Source organism: Spermophilus citellus, assembly GCF_964194105.1.
Source record: "Spermophilus citellus genome assembly, chromosome: 6".
Classification (NCBI taxonomy): domain Eukaryota; kingdom Metazoa; phylum Chordata; class Mammalia; order Rodentia; family Sciuridae; genus Spermophilus; species Spermophilus citellus.
In genome coordinates this window covers 21,192,763-21,213,136 of record NC_138187.1, presented here as the reverse complement: position 1 = coordinate 21,213,136, position 20,374 = coordinate 21,192,763, and the positions used below count along the sequence as shown (strand labels likewise).

Sequence of the window (20,374 nt, the reverse complement as noted above, 5' to 3'; positions counted from 1 at the left end):
CCCTGTTGACTCCTGAGTTTGGGATACAGGTTCGCATAGAACATATACACAACTCTTTCCAGGTTGTGACTTGGCTTTGGAAAACACCTGATTTTGATCCTAGCTCTGCCATTTTATGCCTTTCTTCCATGAAATAAAATTGATAATTACAGCTGTTTTTTGGAGGGTCAGATAGTGGAAATGCCATCACATAAACGCACTGCGACTTTGAGTAAGTCATGCAATCCTGCAGTGCCTTAGTTTCCTTAAAAAATTCGACCAATAGAATTTACCCAATATTCATATGCAAAGATTCCTCACCCTTGGGGACCCATGTCCAGGCTGGATGCTTACTAACCTCTGGACGGTCCACTTTCCCGCCTTTTCCGCTCCCGGCAGCAGCTTTCCCTTACCCCTCCCAGCTTCTACGCTGCACGCAGGCGCAAATCACGGCCTCTTTCCTTCCATCCGCACCCCTCAAAGCTTCCCCTAGCAACAGGCTCAGGCACAGAGCTAAGGCGGGGCAAACGCATGCGCCTCAGCTTTCTCCACCACCAGTCGTCGGACCGCGCGCTGGGCTCCTCCCCCTGCAAGTCTACCCCTGCTCCCCTCCTCCTCCCACCCAGGGTCCGCGTGGCGGGGCGCGCGCGCATTCTGGCTGGGTGGCTGCCTGGCTCCCGGGCACCGGCCTTAAGGAAAGAGGGGCGGGGCTGCTTCTTTGGGACCCCGCCCTCCCTGGCCCTGCGTCTCTACCGCGCCTGCGCGCTCCCGCCCGGTCTCCATCTTGGAATTGGGAGGAAGAGGGAGAGGGAGACCGGGACGAGATCGGGGCTGTGGTGCCGAGAGAGGCTTGAGACGGAGAAGAGGAGAGGGAGAGAGGGCGCGGGGACCGTCATCAGCGCCTTAGCTACAGTCTTTCAGTAGTCCTCCGGAAAGAGGAGGGGGGAGGGAGGAGTCCAGGGCGGGAGTGGGGGCTGTCACTCTCGGACCCCGGCGTGAGTGGGGCCGTGCTGCCGGACGTCCTAGGGGTGGGCCCCCTGTAGGTGGCCGAAGACCTGGGGCTCAGGCCCTTGGGTCCCAAATTTCCGGGCTTGGCCCCTTGCTTCTCAGATACCCAGGTATCAGTTCTCATATTCCAGGTAGCTTGAACTCGAGTCCCAACCTCTTTAAACCTGGGTCTCTGTTTTATAGAATTTCAAATATCTTGGGGTTCAGGCCCCCGCGTGCACCACTATTCGGGGTTCATTCCCCAGGTGTTCAAATATCGGATTCATTTTATCCCCGTGCAAATATTCGGGGTTCATACCCCACAATCAAATCCGGGATTCAGCAACTGTCGCCCTCGAGTTGGGGGAGGACTGGACCGCGAGGTCAGATCAGGTTGTCACCCCCTCCCCTCCAGGGGAGGCTTCCCGGGTCCGCCCCTCAGGAAGGGCGAAAGCCGAGGAAGAGGTGGCAAGGGGAGAGGTCTCCTTGCCCCTCTCCCTGCTTGGCAGAGCCGCTGGAGGACTCCAGGCGGAAGCGGAGGCGCTGGGGCACCATAGTGACCCCTACCAGGTGAGACATGGGGTGCAGGGGCGCGGGTCCCTGTGTCTAGCACTGAAAAGAAAGGGTGATCCTTTCTGAGAAGCTGGGCCTGGATGGGCTCTCTCCTCAGGATGGGGAAGCCTGGCTGGTCAGTGGTCAGCCTCTGCCTAGCCTTGCCTTCTGTTGCCACCCTCTGCCACTTCCTCTTTCCTTCATTGTGCCTGGTTGATGGGGAACCCAGGTGGGTGACAGGGTCTTTGATGTCAGCAGGGGTCACGCCCTAAGGTGACTGAGCTAATCAGATGGGTTTGCAGCCTTCATGTCCTCTCACCCTGTTCACTTTGCCTCTCCCAGCCACCTCTTTTCCTCCATGATTCCCTTTTTTCCTGCTCTGGGGTGTTGATTCCTATGCCTCTGAATCCCGTGGTGGGTCTGCTTATCTGCTTTTCAGGCTTGGTCTGGTTGGGTTTCTCGTCCATGCAAAGAAGTGTGGGTGGGAGGGGGTGCTTGGCAATACTCCCCCAGCTACAGTTACCTTCTTTTCTACCTCTTATTATGGTATAATCTCATATATTTGTCAGTGGGTTTATCTTTACAAAGTATTTTTGCACCCATTCTCATGTGACACCACCACCATTCACCTTTATTGCTGTCTTCCCGTTTTACAGTTAAGAACATTGAGGCCCAGAGAGGTTGCCCAAGGTCACATAGTGTCAGAATGGGGATTTTTATCCAAGAACTCCATCAAGTCTTGCTCCCCTGATCTATACCTGTTTCTTGCTATCTCTTTTCTTCTGACCTGGACTTGGCCAGGGATCCATAGGAGAATGAATTGAGGTGAGATTTAAAAATGGGAATGAAATGAGCTTCCTTTCCAGGAGGGCTGTACTCAGGAGCTTTGCCTGATTGGAGGCTCTGGCTCCTGCCTCTGCCTTATGGATTTTTGTATCCACTGTGACCTTCATCTTTACCCTGATCCCAGTCTTTGGCTTGGATTTCTAAGAAGGCTCTCTGTTCTAATAAATGAGGGCCATAGTGGCTTCTCTTAACAGTTAAAGCCAAATCCCCCAAAGGATTAAAGCCTTGTGGCAACCCTGGGGGCAGAGAAGGAAAAATCCATATGTTGAGTGTCTGCATAGTGTTCCTAAGTATAAGATCTCATTAAAATCTCACAACAGTCCCATGCTGTAATCCATTTAATGTAAGAGAAGACCGAGAAGTATTAGGAACTTATTCAAAGCCCTGTTGCTGTACATTGCAGATGGGATGTGCTAGTGGTACAGCTTAAACACAGGCAGATTTGGGGTTCCTTGTCTGCAGGGCAGAGATAACGTTATTTGTCTTAAAGGGTGGTTGTGATTTAGCACAGATCTTGATGATTGCTCAAATGTTTGTTATTGTGAGGAAGAGGACCTGTGTGATGTTTTGCCAATGGCTGGCACCCCTTTCGTGTGGCCTGGGGTTTTGGATTGGCAGTCTTGGGCTCAGTGCTGGTAAAGAGGTCAGGAAGATTCCCTTGGCAAGTTGTGAGCACCTGCCTTTGCGTGTGGGTGTGCGGTGGGGTGAGAGATGCTTGGCACCATTGCTGGCAGAAGGGAGAAGGGGGCCTGCTTTGAGCAGCCTGGAAGCTGCTGAGGGCTGGGCTGAGGGCAATCAATCAATCTCCCAGGCTATTCTGAGCCCTCAGCACCCTGGGGGCCCACTGGAGAGTCAGGCTCCCTCCTTGCCCTCCAGCTTCCAGTTGGGCTGAGGAGACAAAATTAACAACACAACAGGAAACAATGCATGACAGAATATAATTACATGCTAAAATTGTTGGGTGCTTTTAAGTAACTAAAATTCTGCCCTGGGAGTCCAGCTCTGCTGAAGGCTTCTTTGTGCCTAAATCCTGATAAGTGTTTAGCTAGGAACTTCCCCTAGAAGCCCCTCTAAGGTCCTGGTTCTAATGCCCTTCAGGAACTCTCTTTGGGTGTTTGAGTACTCTGGGAACTTTCCCCAAAAGCTGGTCAGTGGAGGCTTCCTGCAGGAGGGTGGCTGAGCTTGGAGTGGCAAGCTGAGGAAATATTGAGCATGCAGGTCTGATAAGAGGAGAAGGTCCTATTCTCTGACCTTGGATAATTCTTTTTTCCTCTGTGCCTCAGTGACTTCACCTGGGAAATGGTGATCCTGATCCTGCCCTGCTGGTTTCATAGGGCTGTTCTGAAAGCCTGGTGGTGGTGGTGGTGGGGTGAGAGATGCTTGGCACCATTGCTGGCAGAAGTGAGAAGGGTGGTGGTGGTGGTAGACCAACTTTGGGCAAGTCCCTTAACCTTTCTGAGCCTGTTTCCTAATCTGTAAAAAAGGGGTAATGATAATACTTTCCTCATAAGGTTATGGCGAGGATTGAATGAGATGATGTGTGTGAGGCGTTTACTATCCATGCCCAGTAAATGTTGTTTGTACCCAGTAAATGCCTGTACTTGGGTGTGTTGCTCAAGCAGTTGGACTGGATAAGGGGGGCAATCCATTTATATTACTGTCTTTCCTGTTCTAGAACTCCTCCTTGCTGCAGTGTCTTCTACCCTTTTTTAAGAGTGAGTCTCTTGGCCCCCATGAGCCAGTCCCCACTTACAACAATGGCCGGATTTCCACCATCTCCGGCTTGGCTGTTTCCTGTTCTTTTTCAGGGTGTGAGAGGTTGAGGGAGGAGGGGGCCGCAACATCAAGGGGAAGAGGAAGGTACATGGAAATCAGTGGGGTTTGGGACTTGGGACAGGACATGTGGGGATCTGGCAGGGAGGCCTGTTTCTCTTTGAGGGAAAATAACAGGTATAGGGAAATGGAAACTTGTTGAGAGTGGTGAGAGGATGCTTAGCTTCCCAGAGTCTTCCTACCAGTTTTAGGGACTCCAGGGACCCGGCCCCCGTGATCTGGTTGCCAGGGCAACTTCATTTTTTTTGGAGCTTTGATGTTCTTCCTAATCTCCCCTTGCCCTTCCTCAGCAGTGCCTCCCCCTCATCAGTGAATGAGGGGAGGAGGAACTTGAGGGGGCTCCTTCCTCTTCCGGAAGGCCCCGTCCTTGCTCTAAGATTCCCATCTCTATTCTCTAGGCCAGGCCCCACTCTCAGGGGCCCCAGGGGCCACCATGCCAGCCGGGGGCCGGGCCGGGAGCCTGAAGGACCCAGATGTAGCTGAACTCTTCTTCAAGGATGACCCTGAAAAGCTCTTCTCTGACCTCCGGGAAATTGGCCATGGCAGCTTTGGAGCTGTGTACTTTGTGAGTGGGGTTTTGAGAGGGTAAAGCAGGGGAGAGGACTCTATTCTTAACTCTATAGATCTCTAGACAGCCTTCCTACGCCACTCTAACCTTCCCTGCCCTCTTCAACTCAGCCAGCAAGCCTTCTCTGCCTTGTGCTCAGTGGGGGTCTTCACTACCCTCTGGTCTGATTCTCTAGGCCCGGGATGTCCGGAATAGTGAGGTGGTGGCCATCAAGAAGATGTCCTATAGCGGAAAGCAATCAAATGAGGTGAGTCAGGCTCACTAAGACCATCTTGGTTAGGAGGGAACCCCAGTTGCAAGGTGCATACTGGGTGACCTCCTTCTACTCTGGCCTCTTCCTAGAAATGGCAGGACATCATCAAGGAGGTGCGGTTCTTACAGAAGCTCCGGCATCCCAATACCATTCAGTACCGGGGCTGTTACCTGAGGGAGCACACGGCTTGGGTGAGCTGGCTCTTGTACTCTGTCCTAATGTTTATCCCTACTCAGTCTTATCTTGTCCTGGTCCAGTCTAAGTGCGCCCTGTTCAAAGATCTTTGAAAGGAGAAAGTCTTTCCTGACTACTGTATTCTTAAGGCCAACCCTTGAGTAGCAGGATTGATCTAAAAGGAGAGGTTGGTCCAAGGAATGAAATAGACTGTTAGCAGCCAGAAAAGTGCATACGGGCTTGAGGAGGTAGAGATTGAATGGGGCTTTAAAGGGATCCAGATGGGAGTAGTGGTGAGTGTCTTGGGCTCTTTCTAGGAAAGGCCTGACTGTAGGATCTCTCCTACTACCATCTCATTTTCTCTGGTTGCCCTTCCTCATGGGGTATTGCCTAAGTCAGAGATAGGTAAGGAAGCTCTGTTTTGAATCTCTGCCTAAGGGAGCTGGGCCAGGAATGGTCAGGATTTTCTGATCTAATGCTTACCCCTTCCTTAGCTGGTGATGGAATATTGCCTGGGCTCAGCTTCAGACCTTCTAGAAGGTAAGTGACAAGATAGCCAATATATGGGGATCAAAAAGAACAGAGAAGCTATAGTGGAGGGACAAAGGGAGTTTATTCCAGTCCTAAATGTGAGCTTCCTTAACTTGATATTTTCCCTCCCTCCCTCCCCCCTCATTAGTGCACAAGAAGCCCCTTCAGGAGGTAGAAATTGCAGCTGTGACCCACGGAGCACTTCAGGGCCTGGCGTATCTGCACTCCCACAACATGATTCATAGGTATAGGAGTACTGACAGTGGCTGGGTACCATCATCTGACTGACACCACTCATTTTACTGGGTTATAGTCTTCTTCGAAACTGCTAAATCCCCTGCCTTGAGACACATATTTCATCCCTGAACTTTGCCTCTGGCAGGGATGTAAAAGCTGGAAACATCCTTCTCTCAGAGCCAGGCTTAGTGAAGCTGGGGGACTTTGGCTCCGCGTCCATCATGGCACCTGCCAACTCCTTTGTGGGCACCCCATACTGGTGAGTGAGAGTGGTGGTAAGTAGAGAAAGCTGGGGTGTTGGGAGTAGGTGTTGCTGGGGTGGTTTAAAGCCTTTCTCTCCTGACAATTCTCCCAGGATGGCTCCGGAGGTAATCCTGGCAATGGATGAGGGGCAGTATGATGGCAAAGTAGATGTCTGGTCCTTGGGGATAACCTGCATCGAGCTGGGTAAGGATGTCCTCCTGGCTGCTCCCTTATCCTCTTTCTTCTCCTTTGTGTTATTATCCCCATCCTAGGAGGATGGGATCCCAAGGCCTTCCAAGCTTCTGTACATTTTGATTCTACCATGGATTCCCAATTCAAGCAACTCTCAAATTCTGCCAGTTTTTTTACCTAAATATTTTGTAGTAGTCATCACTCCTTTGAGTGTCCGCTGTGTGGCATGCACTGTGCTAGGTTCTGAGGGCATGGTAGTGAATGAGGTTCCTGCCCTCATGGAACTTACATTTGAGTTGAGAAAGCCAGACATGTTTTCTCTTTGTGTGATGAAAGCTGAATAGTGAAGCTCCAGGAGTGGTACAGACATAAAACAATGGATTTGACCTAGTTTAGGGGCTGAGGAAGGCCTCCTTATAGCAGAGATGTTTAAACAGACCCACAAGACAAATAATAGCTGCTGGAAGGGTAGAGGGAAGAAGGTTCCAGAGCAGCATGTACAGATAAGAGCAAGCACGGGCCACTGAAACAATGTAATGCAGAAGAGTAAGAAGGCTCAAGAATTAGGCCCAAGTGAGTTCATGAGCACTTATTAAAGCCATGTCAGGGTTCTCATCCCTGCATCCCACATTACTAAAGCAACCATTAAATGAGGTAAAAACTTCCAACTTATTGCCAGTTGTCCAAGAGTTGCTGTTAGTTGCTCTTACCAATAATTTCCTGGAGTGCTCTTTTCTACTACTGGTTTCTTCTCCCTTTTAGTCTGTCTTGAATACTGGTGCCAGAGAGATTTGCCTAAGCTCAGTGCAGTCATTTCACTCCCTACTCAGCCATCAGTGACTCCTCATTGCCTGCAAGACTGAAGCCAGTGGGGATCATTGATGGGGTCCTTCCTTATACCAGACAAGGGGCTCTGCTCCTAGAAGCTGGCTCTCTCCTTCACAGGATCTATCCCCTGGTTGTGAAATTTCCCACTTTCTTGCCTTGGTTTATATCAAGCCCTGTGCCTGAGATCAGATATTTGGATGTGCCATTTCCCTCCATTTCCACAGTCCATTTACTATTTGTGGCCGGGGTCAGTGGGTCATAGAAACAGGTCACATAGAAGAAAAAGCTAGATCAATTCATTGTATTCCTACTTTTTGGTAGAGACATGGATCCAGAGAAATAGTTCTACTGTTGGTGGGGCGGGAACCACATCAAGCCTAATTATAAGTAGCATACTTAGTATCAGAGAAGCATTGTGGAAGAAGATATGGCACACTAGAAACTGGCATTCCCATAGGAGGGAGGCTTAGCTCCAGCTCATTGTTAATGTAGGAATGTAGACTCAGTTTCACCAGGTCAAATTTTTTAAGAGAAATTTAGATTATTATTGAGGTATTATTCGCAATTAATTTTTAAAAATCACTGTTAAGGCCAAAAGCATAAATAACAAAACATTTTTCTGGGTCACAATTTCTAATATAAAGTCTACCTCCCAACATCCCTTTTTCCAAAAGACATTCCCTGAATTCTCTTGGAAGGTACTAGCTCAAAGGCCCATTACACTGTCAACCTTCCAGGTGTTCACCTTTTCCTCCCTTACTCTAGTTAACACCTTTAACTCAGTGTTACTTGTTCAGTTCTAATTAATCTTTTTAGATTGGAAGTTCCTTGAAGGCAAGGAAGTTCCTTGAAGACCTGAATCTTGTATTTCCTTATCTTCCTGTACCATAATATTTAGCAAGTTTTTTGTTCTTATTTGGTACCCAGTAAGTATTAGTGGGCCAATAAGTGAATGGGCTCCCTTCTGCCTGTTTTTGGTGCTTTTGTGTAGGTTATTTTCTTTGATCCCTGCTCCACCCGTGTGCAACAGAGAGGATGAGTGTTGGATTTTACAGATGAAGGTATTGAGACTGAATAGGATTATGAGCATTGCTCAAGGTCATGTAGCAAGAGAACTGGGATTTGACCCCAAGTTCTCTGTGTTCTCCTTTGCTCACATGCCATCTCTCACCTTTTACCCCTTGACCTTTTTCTAGCGGAACGGAAACCACCACTGTTTAACATGAATGCGATGAGTGCCTTATACCACATTGCACAGAATGAATCCCCCGTGCTCCAGTCAGGACACTGGTGAGGACTGGGATTCCTGGGCCCAGGGGTTAACCATGGAGTTAGGCTGCCTGGCTTATGCCCTCCTTACCTGTCTTCCATTTTCTCTGACATCTAGGTCTGAGTACTTCAGGAATTTTGTTGACTCCTGTCTTCAGAAAATCCCTCAAGACAGACCAACCTCAGAGGTTCTTCTGAAGGTGAGTGTTTGCTGGCCTACAGTATCTAGAACTGTAGCTTGGTAGAGCCGTAGAAACCCTCAGTGAAACGAGAGGTTCCCAGTTCTTCCTCTGTCAAGGACTTTTTTTTATGAGTTTCCACTTCTAGCCCCTATACCTGATAGACTTTCTGTTTTGTAAGATTTTGTCTTCCTTAATTTATGAAGTAATAATTGTGCCTTAGTTTATTAACTAATACCTTAATTTATTAAATAATAATTTGTTTTCCCATCTTTTATTAATCAAAGATGTATATAATTGCCAACCAGAGCTTCAGGTCAGCATGCGATAACAAGGGTTACCACACTGATCTGTTCTAATTCAAACCCAAAGCCCGTGTAGCCTTATCATGGGTAAATGTATGATTTCCCTTAGGTTTTGAATTGGCAAAATTAGTGGGGCCTCTTTGCTTTCACAGATCTAGGGGAACCTTAGTAGCCCTACTTGGGAACTGACTTATACTATCTAGTTTGACCTTCTTGTTTTATAATTGTGAGAAACTTTATGAGGCCTAAAGAGACCTTGTCACATGTCTAAGGTTTCATAGCATTTTGATTATTGGAGCTGAACTAGAATCCAGATCTCTTGACTTACCTATCAGCTATTCCTGGAGGAACTTGAGACTGGAGAGTAGACTGGGTGGTGGAGAAAATTGTTGGAGGAGGAGCAGTTGAGACAAGGCCAGCATCATCCCTTAGTGGGTATGGGCCTCAGGGCAGAGGAAATGCCAAGAACCATGGCTTATGGGGGAGTTAGCAGCAGCCCTCAGTGTTCTCTTTCCCCAGCACCGCTTTGTGCTCCGGGAGCGGCCACCTACAGTCATCATGGACCTAATCCAGAGGACTAAGGATGCTGTGCGGGAACTGGACAACCTGCAGTACCGCAAGATGAAGAAGATACTGTTCCAAGAGGCACCTAATGGCCCTGGCACTGAGGCCCCAGAAGAAGAGGAGGTGACCCAGCTTGCCCTGCCACCTTCCTTAACCCCCATGCTGGGCTTAGCCCCACTTTCCCACCTCTCTTCAGACCCTCAGTCTCCTTGTGCTACCTCCATGCACACTCCCTTTGTCCTTCCCCTTCCCTGCCCAACAGCCCACGCCCTGTTCACAGGAAGCAGAGCCCTACATGCACCGGGCGGGGACACTGACCAGTCTAGAGAGTAGCCACTCAGTGCCTAGCATGTCCATCAGCGCCTCCAGCCAGAGCAGCTCAGTCAACAGCCTAGCAGATGCCTCAGACAATGAGGAGGATGAGGAAGAGGAGGAAGAAGAAGAGGAGGAAGAGGAAGGCCCTGAAGCCCGAGAGATGGCCATGATGCAGGAGGGGGAACACACAGTCACCTCCCACAGCTCCATCATCCACAGGTTGCCGGTATGTAGCAGGCCTGAGGGACAAGTGGCTGAGTTCCCAGCTCTTCCTCTCTCAGCCTGATTGCTCCTCCTTTCTAAGTCTGAACAAGTCCCCTCTGATAACTCCCTTTGGGCCCAGTGTCTTCTGAACCTCAGCTATCCTTTCCACCTTACACTACTCTAGGGCTCTGATAACCTGTATGATGACCCCTACCAGCCAGAGATAACCCCAGGCCCGCTCCAACCACCTGCAGCCCCTGCTCCCACCTCCACCACCTCTTCTGCCCGCCGCCGAGCCTATTGCCGCAACCGGGACCACTTTGCCACCATCCGTACTGCCTCCCTGGTAAGTGTGACCATCCTCACTCATCTGGTTCACTGTCCTTTTATCTAACACCTGGATGTTTCAAATTAAGCCCAGCAAGGGCTGCTCCTTGTGTCCCATGATTAAATCCAGATTCTACTCTCTATTACTGTCTCTTGCCTTCTCTCGTTGGCCCTTCTGCTCTCTTCTACCAGCACACTGTTTTGGTCCCATTACCCAGTCTGGGTATTCATAGCTTAGCAAACTCTTCTGTTTTTTGTGGCCTGGCTGAATTAACATCTGGGGGTGTTCCCAGGCTTTATTAGCCAGTCAAACGCTTCATGCCCTTGTTCACAGTCACATCCAACCTGCTGTGGTACTCCTGAAAGGTGTTAGGCTAGCTTGATGAATCTCTTGCCACAGAGGGAAGGTGGATCTGCTTCACTTCGGTCATTGGCTGCCAGGCCCACCCATACCCCTGCATTTAATGTTTCCTGCTGTCTTGGAGGGAGAGGGTCAGATCCCATTTGGGAAATGAGCCACTGTGGCTCAGAGGTGCTGCTTCCCTACGCACCTATGGTGGGTCTCAAGTCCTATTAGAAAAACCTTGGTCCTCTCCTAAAGTCAATTCATGGCAATCTTTTTCACAGTTCACAGGAAAAGGTGTTAGAGTTTTCATAAAACCTAGCTTTTCATTCATGCCTTTAATAAACCTTTAGATCACATTCCCTTGAAGCTTGATTTAAGTACTGATAATCCCCTTAGAGGCCAGCCAGTCGGTAGATCTGATATGTTCTTATATCCTCTCCCTGTGGCTAGTAATTCAGCTCCTGGAGTGCTTGTTGTTTTATGAGACCATACAGAGAGGTCTGTGACTTTCAAGGTCTTGGCCAACTAAAGAGCAGTTGAGGATGGGACCAGAGGTCAAACTTTGGAGAAGACATTCAGGACCAGTATTCCTGTTCCAGCATCTCAGGATCCATATCCCAGCTTAGCTCCTGGGACCATAGTTGGCTCCTTGTGTTGCTGAAGGTGAAGATGCCAATACTTCATATTCCCAAGTATTTGAGATGCTTTCCCTATGTATCAAATTTGTCTACACAGCCCCCTGTAAGGATGTGTTATTGCCCCATGTAGCAGATAAGGTAAGAATGCTTTGAGAAGTTAACCTGCTTGAGATCATATGGTTGATAAATGGCAGAACTGGGATTTGAGCCCGGGTCTGTGTTATTCTGTGTTGTTTTATTTTTAAGTTTTGAGAACAGGGTCTCACTAAGTTGCTGAGGCTGTCCTTTAATTTGCCATCCTCCTGCCCCAGCCTCCATACTCTACCTAGCTGTCTTATTCATTTTTTTGAACTATTTTTAATTGTTCATGTTTTTGTGGGAGGTCCTGTGCCTTTTATCATATGATCTCACTAACCCATGAGTTGATAATGTCTCCATTATCCTCTTGAGGAAACAGCTGAGAGAAGCTTAAGTGTGAGGAAGGTACTCAATGAGAACAAATCCAGTGAGTCTGAAATCCATGATCTTCCTGGGAGCATGAAGGTGATGGGGCCGGGGCTGGCCTCCACTTATTCTCTCTCCCACCCAGGTCAGCCGTCAGATCCAGGAGCATGAGCAGGACTCAGCCCTGCGGGAGCAGCTGAGTGGCTACAAGCGGATGCGGCGACAGCACCAGAAGCAGCTGTTGGCCCTGGAGTCCCGGCTGAGGGGTGAACGTGAGGAGCACAGTGCACGGCTGCAGAGGGAACTCGAGGCACAGCGGGCTGGCTTTGGAGCTGAGGCTGAAAAGCTGGCCCGGCGGCACCAGGCCATTGGTGAGAAGGAGGCACGAGCTGCCCAGGCTGAGGAACGAAAGTTCCAGCAGCACATCCTTGGACAGCAGAAGAAGGAGCTAGCTGCTCTGCTGGAGGCACAGAAGCGCACCTACAAGCTTCGGAAGGAACAGCTAAAGGAGGTGGGCTAGGACTGCCACAGTGGGCAGGCTGATGGCAGGCCAAGTGGGCAGGCAGGCCATCTGTGACCCTGCTCTCCAATTGATCTCACCCAGGAGCTCCAGGAGAACCCCAGCACACCCAAGCGGGAGAAGGCCGAGTGGCTGCTGCGGCAGAAGGAGCAGCTACAACAGTGCCAGGCAGAGGAGGAAGCAGGGCTGCTAAGGCGACAGCGCCAATACTTTGAGCTGCAGTGTCGACAGTACAAGCGCAAGATGCTACTGGCCCGTCACAGCCTGGACCAGGACCTGTTGCGAGAGGTAGGGTACCCCACCTGCCCTTCTTCTCTAGCCCAGTCACAATTCCCAGAACCTCTCCTTTTTCATTTGTCACTCTTGAGTCTTCTTCCCCCTCTGCCCTCATGGTGCTGTGGGTTAGCTTCTCTTTAGTACTCCTCTTGCTTTCCATCCCCACAGATCCTACTAGAATGTCCTTAGGTCTGTGTTCCCAGATCAGACAAGAGCTGACAGCCCTCATCTTTACCCTACTCCCATCTCCCTGTGCCAGGCAGTGCTGGGCTTTTACTTGCTAAACACCAGCAAGGTTCCTTGACCAGGCCCTGGGCCCTGCCTCCCTTCTGCCTCAGGACTTGAACAAGAAACAGACACAGAAGGACTTGGAGTGTGCACTGCTGCTGCGGCAGCATGAGGCCACCCGAGAGCTGGAGCTACGGCAGCTCCAAGCCGTCCAGCGCACACGGGCTGAGCTCACCCGCCTACAGCATCAGACAGAACTGGGCAACCAACTGGAGTATAACAAGCGACGTGAGCAAGAGTTGCGGCAGAAGCATGCAGCCCAGGTTCGCCAGCAACCCAAGAGCCTCAAAGTACGTGCAGGCCAGCGCCCCCCTGGCCTCCCCATTACTGGGGCTCTGGGACCACCCAGCACAGGCACCCCTAGTCAAGAGCAGCCCTGCTCATCTGGCCAGGAGGCAGTCCTGGACCAAAGGATTCTGGGAGAGGAGGAGGAAGCAGTGCCAGAGAGAAGGATTCTGGGAAAGGAAGGGGCCACCTTGGAGCCAGAGGAGCAGAGGATTTTGGGGGAAGAATCAGGAACCCTTAGTCCTAGTCAACAAAAACATAGGAGTCCAGTTAATGATGAATATTGGGATCTGCCTGAGGAGGAGATAGAGGAGCTTAGAGTCCCCTCACTGACATCCCAGGAGAGAAGCATTATTGGCCAGGAGGAGGCTGGGGCGTGGGGGCTGTGGGGGAAGGAGGATGGGAGCCTTCTGGATGAGGAGTTTGAGCTAGGCTGGGTCCAGGGCCCAGCACTCACTCCGGTCCCTGAGGAGGAGGAGGAGGAGGAAGAGGGGGCTCCAGTTGGAACCCCTAGGGATCCTGGAGATGGCTGTCCTTCCCCAGACATCCCTCCAGAGCCTCCTCCACCACACCTGAGGCCTGGCCCTGCTAGTCAGCTCCCTGGACTCCTGTCCCACGGCCTCCTGGCTGGCCTCTCCTTTGCAGTGGGCTCCTCCTCTGGCCTCTTGCCCTTACTGCTACTACTTCTACTCCCACTGTTGGCAGCCCAGGGGGGAGGTGGCCTGCAAGCAGCTCTGCTGGCCCTTGAGGTGGGCCTGGTGGGCCTAGGGGCCTCTTACCTGCTCCTTTGTACAGCCCTGCACCTGCCCCCCAGTCTGTTCCTACTCCTGGCCCAGGGAACTGCACTAGGGGCTGTTCTGGGCTTGAGCTGGCGCCGAGGCCTTATGGGTGTGCCTCTGGGCCTTGGGGCTGCCTGGCTCCTAGCTTGGCCAGGCCTGGCTCTACCTCTTGCAGCTTTGGCAGCTGGGGGCAAGTGGGTGCGGCAGCAGGGCCCCCGGATGCGCCGGGGCATCTCTCGTCTTTGGTTGCGGGTTCTGCTGCGCCTGTCGCCCATGGCCTTCCGGGCCCTACAGGGCTGTGGGGCTGTGGGGGACCGGGGCCTATTTGCACTCTACCCCAAGACCAACAAGGATGGCTTCCGCAGCCGTCTGCCTATCCCTGGGCCTCGGAAAGGCAATCCCCGCACTGCTCAGCACCCACTAGCACTGTTGGCAAAGGTCTGGGCTCTGTGCAAAGGCTGGAACTGGCGCCTAGCTCGGGCCAGCCAGGGTTTAGCCTCCCGCCTGCCTCCCTGGGCCATCCACACACTGGCCAGCTGGGGGCTACTTCGGGGTGAAAGGCCCAGTCGGATCCCTCGGCTGCTACCACGCAGCCAACGCAGATTTGGGCCCCCTCCCTCCCGCCAGCCACCTCCAAGCACTGTAGCTGGGCGGAGATCCCGGACCCGCCAGTTCCGGGCCCTGCCTCCTTGGAGGTAACCAACTGCAGCCCAAATCTAGAGCATCAAGCATCAAGCACTTTATCTCCCACAACTCAGTGACGTTTCTCCAGTTCCTAGTCCTTCCCTCCCTTCACCTCCTCCTTCAGTATGTTCCCTCCCTCCCCTAAGCCCAGCCCTTTGACCTCTAGACAGGCAGCCAGCCTCCACTGCAGAGTCCAGAAGTCACACTTTGTGTTCTGCCCCCCTAAGTTATTGCTGTGCTCCTGCTGTGTGTGTGCTCATCCTCACCCTCATCAACGCAGGCCTGGGGCCAGGGGTGGCGCTGGGTGGGAAGAGTCATGTTTTTGTTTTTGTTTTTTTTTTCTCCTCTTTGATTTTGTTTTTCTGTCTCCCTTCCAACCTGTCCCCTTCCCCCACCAAAAAAAAAAAAGAAGAAGAAAAAAAAGACAAACACAAATAAAATATCTGAGCGGAACTATACCTTTGGCCCAGGCTGCCTCTGTCTGCTTTGTCCTGCCGCCTAGCCTCCCTGGTTTGCCCCCAATCTGGACCCTTGGCCCCCAGCTCCATGACCTCTTCACCCCATCTACGTTATCTCAAACCCTTTCACTCCTCAGTCTCATCCTCTCTGCCTCATAGCTTCATTGCACCATGACCACCACCAGCCCTGGGCTCTGGGCCCCTGAGGAACTTCCACAGAACTTGTTGGTCCCATAGTTCTCCTGTTTGTGGGTCCCTTCCAGAGAGCCCTTAGGGTCTAGGTCCTTTGGTCATCTTGTTCCCTGCCTTTTCTCCCAATCCACTGCCTACATGTTCCCTTCTGTTCGGGAGCTGCATCTCTCTCCTACATCAGGCATTAGCCTAGAGGGTTGGGGGATGGTGCTGGAAACCCTCCACAGTTGAGGGTGGTGAGCCGAGGGGCCAGGCAGAGTTATGTGGGCTCTGGGACTGGGATTGGTTGTGGGCTTGGAACGGGACCTGAATGCATAGGGGCTGGGCTGGAATGTGGATCTGGTCAGGTGGCAGCTGCTGGCCTGTTGAACTTGTCAGGCCCTTTCTGGTAATCTCCCTTTCCCCTTTCCCTTCTGTGGCTCAAAACGGAGCAGTCCCAGTCCCTTCTATCCATTTCTCCGCTGAGTGCTTCTCTTTTCCTTCCTTCTCTCTTGAGGTGCTGGACCTGGGACCTCCTGTCTGTTCTTAGTTGTGTTGCTGCCTCCTGTGGGTGTTTTGTGTTAACTCAGTCTCCTCATTCCTTTGCACATTCTTGTATTTGCTCACAAGCTGTCCCAAAGTCATGTTTTCTCCCTCTGCATGGTCAAAGCTGCTTTTGTGCACTCAGTCCTCTAAAGATTCCCTGTCTGCGAACTCTGACATTCCTCTTGGTTTCCACCCAACTCTGGACGAGCTCTTGAAACCAGTCTTGTTTTCTCCACATCTCTTGCCCGTTGAGACCTTCCTGATTTCTCTCAATACAATCCCATCTCTCCATGTCTGTCTGTATACAGCTCCCCCCGCCCCCTCTGTCTAACATGTTTTCTGTTTCTCTCCCTCTCCCTGTCTCTGCTTCTGTCTCCTCTCCTCCTTCTCTTCTCCCCCTTTCCCCTGGTTATTCCTCCTTTTTCTCCTCCTCTCCCCTCTCCCTGCCCCCATTTCCCCTTGATCCATCCACTGCACAGTCTAAGGAGCTGCAGATCAAGAAGCAGTTCCAGGAGACGTGTAAGATCCAGACTCGGCAGTACAAGGCTCTGCGGGCACACTTGCTGGAGACTACGCCCAAAGCTCAGCACAAGAGCCTCCTTAAGCGGCTCAAGGAAGAACAGACCCGAAAGCTGGCGATCTTGGCCGAGCAGTATGACCAGTCCATCTCCGAGATGCTCAGCTCACAGGCGGTGAGGCCTGGGGGCCCGGGAGGGAGCACAGTAGAGGCTGGCCTGTTTCCAGCTTAGTTATGGGCAATGGAAGGTAGGAGGTGTGAACAGAGCTGGGGCTTTGTGTACATGGGAAACCTGGATACTCTTATGTTTGTAAGTTTACTGTTTGTAAACTCCACTAACAATGGTTTATGTTATTTCATATTCTTCTCAATGGTTTTATTTCTTTTAGTATTTTCTTAAGGTCTTAACAAAGCCATCCTGCCTACTCTACCAAGAACCACCAAGGAAAATGGCTCTGATTTTTTTCCTGGGCCTGAGTTAATTTAATGTGTACACAAGGAGCAATTTACCATGAGTGTGGCCCTCAGGCCAATTAGTCAAACTTCAGTTTTGGAAGGTTGCAGTTCTAAAAACTGACCCCACACAACACTGGAGTGGGCTGCTTAAAATGCACATGAAGTGCAAAGAATCGGTCCCCCATTCTGTCACCCAGTCCCACCTCTCAGAGATGACTTATTAATGATTAAGTGTATTTAGATTTTTTTCCAATGCATTTTTGGAAAATTATATAAATACTTTAACCAAATGGAATCAATTTACATACAGTTCTCTAACATCTTTTGTCCACTTAATATTTCTTGGACATCTTTCCATGTCAGTACACATCTCATTTTTTTTTTTTTTACAGTGTAGAATTTTCCATGGTATGGCTGTACCATAATTTGTTTAACCCATCCCTTATTGGTGGACATTTAGGTTGTTTCCAGTATTTTGCTATCACAACGCTTCCGTGAACATCTCGAGCACATGTGCAAGTATACCTGGGGGATAGATTCCTGCAAGTGTAATTGCTGTGCACAGGGTATGACCATCTTCCATTTTGATAGATGTTGAGACCGCTGCTTCTTGCAACCTTAGGGCCCAGGCCTACCTAGGGCAGGGGAGGATTTTGGGGGTGGGAGAGGAGGTCCCTAAAACTCGTTCTCCCTATCCTCCAGCTCCGGCTTGATGAGACCCAAGAGGCAGAGTTCCAGGCTCTTCGGCAGCAGCTTCAACAGGAGCTGGAGCTGCTCAATGCTTACCAGAGTAAGATCAAGATCCGCACAGACAGCCAGCATGAGAGGGAGCTGCGGGAACTGGAGCAGAGAGTAGCTCTGAGGCGGGCATTGCTGGAGCAACGGGTAAGGGGCTTGGCCTCCAGGATGCGGTAGGGAGGGCAGGCTCCCTACTCTGGGACTCTAACCCCTGTTCTGGGTGCCCCAGGTGGAAGAAGAGCTGCTAGCCCTGCAGACAGGGCGCTCCGAGCGAATCCGGAGTTTGCTTGAGCGGCAGGCCCGTGAGATCGAGGCCTTCGATGCTGAGAGCATGAGGCTGGGCTTCTCCAGTATGGCTCTGGGGGGCATCCCAGCTGAGGCTGCTGCCCAGGGCTATCCAGCTCCACCCCCTGCCCCTGCCTGGCCCTCCCGCCCAGTTCCTCGCTCAGGGGCACACTGGAGCCATGGCCCTCCTCCACCAGGCATGCCCCCGCCAGCCTGGCGTCAGCCGTCGTTACTGGCTCCTCCAGGTCCCCCAAACTGGCTGGGGCCCCCAACACAGAGTGGAACACCCCGTGGTGGAGCCCTGCTGCTGCTAAGAAACAGCCCCCAGCCCTTGCGGCGGGCAGCCTCAGGAGGCAGTGGCAGTGAGAACGTGGGCCCCCCTGCTGCGGCAGTGCCTGGTCCTCTGAGTCGCAGCACCAGTGTTGCTTCCCACATCCTCAATGGTTCCTCCCACTTCTACTCCTGAAGTGCAGAGTGAATGAGCAGAGGAGTGGGGCAAGGGCAGGGGTGGGCAGAGCCTGATCCTGGCAGGCAGTAAGCTTGAGGCCCACCCAAGGGTGGTGGGGACAGGATGTTGGCTCCAGCTCCCCTCAAACCTCCTCATCTCATGAGCTTCTTGGGGCTGGCCAGTGGCCCCAGGCCAGCTTGGGTATCGGTGCCCCAAGGCTGACTGGGAACCCTGCTTCCCCACCATGGTGCCAGGGTCTCCCTCCATCACCGCCTGGGAAAGGAGGGAGATGTGCGTGTCAAATATTCATCTAGTCCCCTGGGGGAGGGGAAGGGTGGGTCTAGATATATTATATTCAGAGAACTATACTAGCCTTGCAATGGGGCCATGGACTGGGGACGACAGGGCCCCCAGACCTGGGAAGTGGCAGAGCGGGTCTGGGACCCGAAGCAGGGAGAATAGGAGGCAAGGCCTTCCTTGGAAAGAAGGATCAAGATGGGGTCTTGGGGTCAGGATGCCTGGGTCTCTCCATTCCCCCGTTGCTGTCTGACGTCCTGTGCCGTCTTGTCCTGTTGGGTTTTTTTTTTTTTTTTTTTTTAATTGGGGTCAGGGCTGGGGCGGGGGAACAAGGGAAGGACCTTGAAAAGGGCTGCTCCTGGGCCTGGGGGCAGTCATGGGAGCCCCTCTCAGCTGTGGGGCTGGCACAGAGCCCCAGGGCAAGCTTTTAATAAACTGTTGGTTATTCTAACAGATCCCAGGACTCACCCTTTCTGTCTTAGTTTTGTGAGAAGGCCTATTCAGAGGCAACTGATAGTGTTAACTTGTAATTTATTTATTTTGATACCAGGAATTGAACCCAGTGGCACTTAACCACTGAGCCACATCCACAGCCCTTTTTATTTGAGACAGGGTCTTGATAAATTGCTTAAGGGCCTTGCTAAATTGCTGAGGCTGGCATTGAACTTGCAATTCTCCTGTCTCAGCCTCTTGAGTTCACACTGGGATTACAGGCATGTGCCGTCATGTCCACCAGTTAACTTATATTTAAAAAGAAAATTTATGGGCTGGGGATATAGCTCAGTTGGTAGATTACTTGCCTCACATGCACAAGGCCCTGGGTTCAATCCCCAGCACCAGACAGAAAATTTATTGGGCTGTGTAACTAAATCCCATTAATTAATTAATTGATTGATTGATTATGGTACTGAAGATTGAACCTAGGGGCACATCATCACTAAGCTACATCTCCAGACTTTTTAATTTTTTTATTTTGAAACAGGATCTCACTAAGTTGGTGAGACTGACCTGGAACTTGTGATCCTCCTACCTCAGCCTCCTGAGTCACTGGGATTACAGGTGTGCACCACTACGCCCAGCAAAATTCCAGTGATTTTAATGACTGGATCCAGGATTTCAAGGGATGTCACCATTCTCTGCTTTCCTTTGGCAAAAATTCTCAGAAAGCCCCACTTCACACATACCCCTGGCAGCTCACACTTTTATATTTTACTTAGCAGCCTCAACAAGGAGATTTCTGACAGATGCCTGCAGGGCCCTCACTGATCAGTCAGGTCTAAGTCCTGTACCCACCCCTTTAAGGCTGACAGAATCAGCTCCTGGAAAAAGTGCCTGTGAAGTGGAAGGCATAAACACCAACTGTCCCCAAATCCATTTGTGCTTCACATCCTTTTTTTTTGGGGGGGGTTGGGGTACTGGGGGTTGAAACCTGGGACACTGTACCTGAGCAATATCCTCAGCCCTTTTCATTTCTTTTTTTTTTTTTTTTTTGAGTCAGGATCTTGCCAAGTTATGGAGGCTGGCCTAGAACTTGCAATCCAACCTCAGCCTCCTGGGTTGTTGGAATTATAGGTGGGCCCTGCTGTGCCCAGCTGTGCTTTATATTCTTAAGGCCATCTTTCTCCCAAGTGGGCATTACCAGACCTAGCTAAAAGCAGGGTCACCAGAGGGGTCCACCAACAGGTTGGAGGAAGGCTAAGCCAAACACTTCTCAGATATGGCCTGGTAGCAGACTTCGGGTGAAAGAGTCTAGAGGCTGGGATGACTTTGGGGAACCTGGGAGAAATGAAAGGGAGCTAGACCCCTGGTTAC

General features: G+C 51.3%; 1 protein-coding gene across 5 annotated transcripts; it reads left to right on the top strand.

Annotated features, from left to right (window-relative positions):
* Positions 1-762: 762 nt before the first annotated feature.
* On the top strand, positions 763-19,017 carry TAOK2 (TAO kinase 2). 5 transcript variants are annotated; one of them, XM_081298954.1, is made up of 19 exons: positions 771-1,536; positions 4,596-4,762; positions 4,941-5,012; positions 5,108-5,209; positions 5,687-5,732; positions 5,872-5,968; positions 6,106-6,219; positions 6,316-6,407; positions 8,420-8,513; positions 8,611-8,692; positions 9,496-9,663; positions 9,803-10,081; positions 10,244-10,405; positions 11,960-12,325; positions 12,419-12,622; positions 12,949-13,188; positions 16,301-16,513; positions 17,255-17,360; positions 17,497-17,634. In XM_081298954.1, exons 2-19 carry the CDS (start codon positions 4,631-4,633, stop codon positions 17,505-17,507), a joined length of 2,580 nt encoding a protein of 859 aa, XP_081155080.1. In that variant the 5' UTR covers positions 771-1,536; positions 4,596-4,630; the 3' UTR covers positions 17,508-17,634. The 5 variants fall into 5 exon arrangements, with proteins under 5 accessions (XP_081155076.1, XP_081155077.1, XP_081155080.1 ...); XM_081298953.1 differs by lacking the exon at positions 17,255-17,360 and adding an exon at positions 17,762-19,017 and having other exon boundaries at positions 772-1,536; positions 9,821-10,081; positions 17,497-17,679; XM_081298952.1 differs by lacking the exon at positions 17,255-17,360 and adding an exon at positions 17,762-19,017 and having other exon boundaries at positions 772-1,536; positions 17,497-17,679.
* The last annotated feature ends 1,357 nt before the right edge of the window (positions 19,018-20,374 follow it).

Bases quoted from the DNA above. Each gene is read 5' to 3' on its own strand.
- TAOK2 (XM_081298950.1), top strand. From the start codon at position 4,631: ATGCCAGCCGGGGGCCGGGCCGGGAGCCTGAAGGACCCAGATGTAGCT. The intron at 9,664-9,802 runs GTGACCCAGCTT...CCTGCCCAACAG, and splicing joins AGGCCCCAGAAGAAGAGGAG to CCCACGCCCTGTTCACAGGA. The intron at 12,623-12,948 runs GTAGGGTACCCC...CTTCTGCCTCAG, and splicing joins ACCAGGACCTGTTGCGAGAG to GACTTGAACAAGAAACAGAC.